This window comes from Rhagoletis pomonella, unplaced genomic scaffold (genome assembly GCF_013731165.1).
Source record: "Rhagoletis pomonella isolate Grant_MI unplaced genomic scaffold, Rhpom_1.0 Rhpom_scaffold_00007, whole genome shotgun sequence".
In the NCBI taxonomy this organism is placed as follows: Eukaryota; Metazoa; Arthropoda; class Insecta; order Diptera; family Tephritidae; genus Rhagoletis; species Rhagoletis pomonella.
In genome coordinates this window covers 71,871,828-71,878,182 of record NW_023458561.1, presented here as the reverse complement: position 1 = coordinate 71,878,182, position 6,355 = coordinate 71,871,828, and the positions used below count along the sequence as shown (strand labels likewise).

General features: G+C 33.8%; 2 protein-coding genes across 3 annotated transcripts in view; both read left to right on the top strand.

The window, feature by feature from the left end:
* The window catches only part of LOC118743535 (nodal modulator 1), a 28,209-nt gene that overhangs the window by 21,455 nt on the left and 399 nt on the right, over positions 1 to 6,355 (top strand). The window lies entirely within an intron of this gene.
* LOC118743537 lies at positions 1,242 to 2,583 on the top strand (the record flags this gene model as incomplete). Its single annotated transcript, XM_036476288.1, has 3 exons — positions 1,242 to 1,423; positions 1,505 to 1,762; positions 1,825 to 2,583. Coding segments are annotated over 3 exons (849 nt in total), but the record flags the coding sequence as incomplete, so codon positions are not given.

Genomic DNA, 6,355 nt, shown 5'->3' with positions numbered 1-6,355 from the left:
AGTTGCTTGTAAACTGAGCCCTACCTTTAACTAAATAAGAAAAAATGTTACCTGAAAATTCAATTAGTAAAAAAGACTGTACGTTACAAATAGCTTTCCACCCAAGATTATGAAGAGTACAGGGAACTATTTTATTTTATTGTGAAAGAAGGCCGAACATGCTCGAAGAAAACTAGATTTTCCCTTTTTTAGCCTGGTGGATTCCGCGCAAAAAAACTTTTTAATATTTCAGACTGTTACATTACATTAAAAAATACTGCCGACTTTATTTTCATATCGAAAACTAATCGCTGATTTTTTTGTCGAATTCTTTTTTTTATTAACTTCAAAGTAATACAAGACAAGCAAAGAGAAGCAAGTAAATACTACCCTTTAGGTTAATTTTCGTTATTTTACAGGTGTCTCAGGATTAAGTGAATTTTCATGTTTGAGAGAAGGAAATTCGTGTTAGTATTTATGTTGTCCGATACCTAAGAATATGGATGATCCATATATAATAAAAAATCTGCGAAACCTGAGAAAAAATATTTTTTCCCTTGGTTTCGTTTTCGGCGATTTGGGTCATATGCATTACTTCGGCTTTTGTCATATGATCTATTTCGGTTTTGAACCGAAACTGTGCATGTATGCATTATTTCGGTTTTTTTTCATATGCATTATTGCGTGTGCACAATTTCAGAGTGCCTCGCAAAATCGTTATTAAAACAACAGATTTGTAAAATAATGGCTAGACAAAATACCGTCTATCAAGGAAATGCCTTCAAAAAATCGTTTTTTCGTTCTCCTGTAAAATTTCAGTGCCGAAAATTGGTCGATGGGCGCTTTTGCAAAAACATCGAGATATGATTCATTATCACTGCAATGATACCAAATTTTTGTAATCATAGCAAGGAATAATGGTCTTATAAGGATTTTTTTCATCCAACTTGGCAGTTTTATCGATATATGCCACGCCAATAATTTTTAAGAAAGCAATTTTGTTAAGTCCATTTCTGTCAGTTATAGTATGAAATTAGGCTGTATGCAAAATTTTAGCCAAATCAAAGCCCATGGAAAACTTTTTGAAGTTTAGTGCACTCTCTGCAAGCTTGGAAACTTTTATTTTTAATGAAAATTATTAAAAATAAATAGATAAGCAAAAGTTCCAAACAATACCATTTTAAATTTTGCTACTATTTTATTTCTCGCAGCTTTACGTACACATGAATACTGATCACATAACCATTATGCTCTATTTTTAATTTTTAGGGTACCTCTGGGGTTGGCATGCTCTGGCTATCGCCTATTGGGTCAAAGTAAAACTAGTCGTAGTGGGCTTCTTCGTCGGCAGCGCAGTATTCGTCGCCCTACGGTATGTCTGGCCAAATAAATGTTCTACTGGGATTGTACACGACTCACCCACTATTGTGTACGACCACCCGCCGTAAGTGAATTTATTTATTAAATAAAAACCAATTATGTATTGCATTTTGATTTAATTGTTTTTTCTTTGTTAATTTCTTAGTCCATCATTTGCTCACGATCATGTACCATATTCTCTCGACCATTCGCCCCACTTCGATCACTCCTTTAGTAGTTCAGATTCAGTTGATCCTTACTCTGGCTACGCCGGTTCGTATTCAGAAGATATAACTGCTACTGCAGAAGTGGTACCGTCAACAGGGCCAGGTACACATCGACTTGGGCGACGAAGTGTGCGTCAACAGATAAATACGTCACAGCAGCGGCAACAAACAGAGCGACCAATGAAAATGGAGGAAAGGTACATTAACACATTTTAGTTCTGAAGTTAAAATCCTAGATTGAAATTTATTTTATTGTTAGGATTGCAGAATTAATGTTTGAGTTTTTGGGCTTGGATTCACAAGCTTGTCGCCGACGCTTTATTTGTGAAATGGAGTTCCGTTCCCGTTTGAATCCACTCAGCAACATGGCTTTCCGTATTGTAGGTCGTGGATTTTTCGAAAAATATCTGAACGCAAGAAATGAAAATGACCAAGCGCATTCGTTTACGGAATGTGCAGCAGTTAATCCCGAGTGCGTATTTATCGAGCAAAACGTGGACGAAGATATTACATCCGCAGGTCAAAATGGGTTGAAACTACAGAGTGCGGCTGTTGAAGCAGCTAATAAAATCGATGGTAGTTCAGTGGAAAGCGAGAACGGAATGAATGAAGAAAGTCAAAATGAATCGAATCTGCAAGCCGAACTTCGGCTTAAAAAAACAATTTAAACACATTCGTGAGCAGCAAAGGACGGTCTCGTCTACGCATGAAAAGCTTTAGACAAATTAACTTTAATTAACTTTAATATTTATTAAGTCTGATATAAGAATTTTATAATTCTATCAATAACATCTACATATGTCATATGATATGAGGGTCATCAAATAAGGGCTTAGATCAGGGCTGGCGAACCAAAGGCACGCGTGCCATTGATGGCACGCAACAAACACCCAACATTATAGCTCAGAAGTGCCAAAAAACAGACAGTGATCAACAAAATCCACAAAAGACATTCGATTCTTGAGTTCCAGTGCAAGCTTTGTGATGTTGTGGTTGTAATATAATGGTCGTAGTCACAAAAATAGCGATAGGCGTATAAGCCTAATATATAAGATTTGCAAAATTAATGGTTTTTACGGATATTTATTATTGAATTTCAACGTAAAGTTTGAAAGCGCTAATAATTGCGTTCCTTATCTCCCAGAAATAGTCAGAAATAGTCCGAAGTAGTCAGATTTAGTCCAAAAAGCGTTTCTTAACCCGAAAATTACAGCAAAAGTGAGAGAGCAACACGCAGTGAGAGTGACTCTATTCAGTCCCAAGTAGTCAGATTTAGTCAGAAGAATTTTTGCTGGCAAAATCATGAAAAGTGTCAAACTCAATTGAATTCAAATTAACGGAAATTAAAGAATACACGAAAAGTGAGAATAATCTAAGAACTAAAAAAGGTGAAGTGAAAATGGAAGGAGGCAAAAATTTAATGATATATGTATAAGTTTTTATTGTGCTTGCGCTTGTGTGAATGTGTTTTGTGCATACATTTCTATTCTTATTTGACGTTAGTTTTGTTGTTCCATTCTTTGGACTAAAAATTTGGTTTTTTGTGTCCCTTTACTTTTTCCTGTTATTCCCTTTTAGTGAGCGCATTTTGTTAAAAGGTGTTCGCACGAGGCGATTTTGCGTTCAACTCACGCAGGGTTGCACCAAAAGAAAGTTGAATGGCTAAATGTTGGCTGGCGACCAACTTTGTTGAAAGCGATTAGTTGAAAGGCCGTTCAACCAAAAGTAGAATGCAAAGTTGAACAATGCAAACCTTTTTTCGCCTTTTTATGGCGAATATTTTAATATTTTTTTATATTTTGATATTTTTAGCCATTAAATTTTTTTCGTGTAACCCTGCGTGAGTTGAACGCAAAAGTTGCCTGAAAAATCGCCTCGTGCGAGAGCATTTTAACACTTTTCAGATTTTAGTGAGAAAAGATAAGGAATGGACCTAATAAAACAGTTATAATTATGACAGATCTCATTCGAGCTTTTGAAAGTTTTTGGTAAAGATATTGTTTCAAAAATTACAAATATTTCCCCAAACTTAAAATTTTTTTATCCGATTGGGATTTACATGAAAAACCAGACCGATCAAGAGGCACCGAAGCCTTCTTTGGTAATAAATTCTGTCTTTTGTCAATGTTATTGTGGCTTATTAACACTTTATTTTTAATATTTTTATTGAGCTTTGTACCACGATTGTTTATTAGGAAAAATTGAAAAAGCAACCAAGTCTAAGCGGTAGAAGTTATAGCAGCTATTTCGGCGATCACCACATCTCCTCATCAAACTTCTTTTTTCTAGACTGCAGCAGGGATCGAACCTGCGTAATCGATGTTCAAAGTCAGAAGCGTTAACCACTGAGCTATGTACATCCCGTAAACTCTTGTTGCTAATTCTTTTTCCTAATAAACAATCGTGGTACAAAGCTCAATAAAAATATTAAAAATAAAATGTTAACAAGCCACAATAACATTGACAAATACATAGTTTAGGAAGAGCCTGCCTGAAACTATACAAAAAAGCAAATAAGCAAATGGATGTATAGAATTGACAACAACAACCACGCTCTCGAGTTTAAATAGCGGCAAATCAGCTGCACTTGATAGTAGTTGGTTGAATAATTTTAATTTTTGTGGTTTTGTTAAATACAAAATGTTACGAAAAAAGCAAAAAAAAATTTGGTGCTTTTAGTTTGGTAAAACGCTTTTTTTCAAAGTTTTTGGTGCTTTTTGAAAATGAAAAGTTGGCAGCACTGCCGTTATTACAAAGAAACAAGCGACCATTTGTCTCGAAGTCCTTCTCGCGCGAACTTTTGTTTTTTCCTTTTATTAGCTCAATACAACGCATATGATTTTGTACAAACAGCGCCGGTCACTTGAATAGCGCCCCTCTTGATACTCAGTATTGACAGTTTCGCTTTTGTTAATTTAATATTTATTAATTTTTTATAAAAATAGAACATGTTCTATAACAAAAACGATATATTAACATAAATCCATTTTCAAAGTTTATACAAAATTTATAATAATTCAACAAATATTCAATTCATAAAAATTTCAAACTCTTGTTCAAGGTGTTAAGCTTGCAGCTTGTTATAATAAAAATTATTGGGCTACAAAACTATTTGATATTTGAATATTGATGAAAATTTATTGAATTATTATAAATTTTGTAAAGTTTGTATTGTGACCGCAAATTCCACAGGCAAACACCGATGGCCTACCAACAGTCATTTTGACGAGCAATATGATTGCAATTTTTTTTTGTGTTGGCACTTTGATGTCTTGATATAAGCATTTGCCGCATGTCGCCACCAGACAAAATTCTCTCAATTTCGGTCTTTAAAGACATTTAAATTGGAGTAACTTAAATACAAAAAAAAAAAAAATTTAAAACTTACAAAAAAACTTGCTGAATAATTTCCTAAAACGCAACGTAATTTCCTAAACGTAAATAATCCAGTAGGGAATAGATTCCTATTTTGATTTAATATCAAAATTTCATCGATGTTACCACCAGCACGTTTTCTTTTAAATGAAAATATGGCTGGAAATATATTTTGTGACATGGTTATCGCGACATCAGTGTTTTCCTTTGGAGACAGGGCCCTAGTGTTAGGGATTATTATTAAAATGCTAGTTTATTTATTTGTCCTTGTTTTTATTCTTAAGTTTGCGGATGTATGTATGTATGGACATTGCTTATTTTATTTGGTTTTCCTGTAATTTTATATACTGTATTTTTTTTTCTCTTTCTCTGTATTTAAATCAGAAATTCGTTGTATTGTAAAAGATTATATCTTATTGTACTTATGCTTATACATTTAATAAATGAAATGAAATACTGTCCGAAAATCGATTTAACATATGTAGTTTTTGTTATAGAATACATGTATGTATGTTAAATTTTTATAAAAAATAAATGAATATTAAATAAACGAAAGGAAAACTGTCAATACTAACGATCAAAACGGGGCGCTACGCAAGTGGCCGACACTGTATATCCAAGTTATGTAACCTGTTACGATGTGGTTTAACTTCCTTGACATGTCAGGCTAGTATTTTTGCATCGTTTGTCTAACGGTCAAATGTTCATGGATTATTGTATGAATGGTAGGAGCGTGAATGCCTGGGTCGCCCTAGTTTCACTATATGCCACATGACGATCTTCTATTATCGCCCTGCGCATAGCGTCGATGCTTTCTGATGTACAAAGCGTTATTGGACGATCTTCTCAATGTTCATCGGCGAACGATGATAGCATTTCATCACCAAAAGTCAAAACAAGTACATCGATGCACTGTTGTTTGGTTAACAACAAACAAAAACTATCTATTGAAATATTAATTTGTTTGATAAAAAATTTAAAATTTTCGATGCGAACATCAGATGTACTTAAATGACTATAGTCTTGCAAAATCTAAAGTCTTGTTTAGTGACCGCCGCATTAAATAAACTTGCCGTTTTATAATCAAAATACACACAGCTATTTTTATGTTTTTAATAGTTTAAATAAAACTATTTATTACTTTAACATTGACTTACTTAAAATACTTATTTTCATTTCACTACCCCATACCACATTTAACTCATCCCAGTTAAGATCTAAGGTTTATGCAAGTTACGCATTGCGCGGTTTCTTTATTTATTACTCACCCTCCACCTTCACTACTTGTGACTTTACGAGCTGTTTTGAAACATGCACAGAGCGATTATTTTTGTATAGTGCATCAACGATTTTTTAGATTTATAGATCTTGACTAAGGCCTATATTTTTTTGGATTTCTTCTTTGTGACTGCATT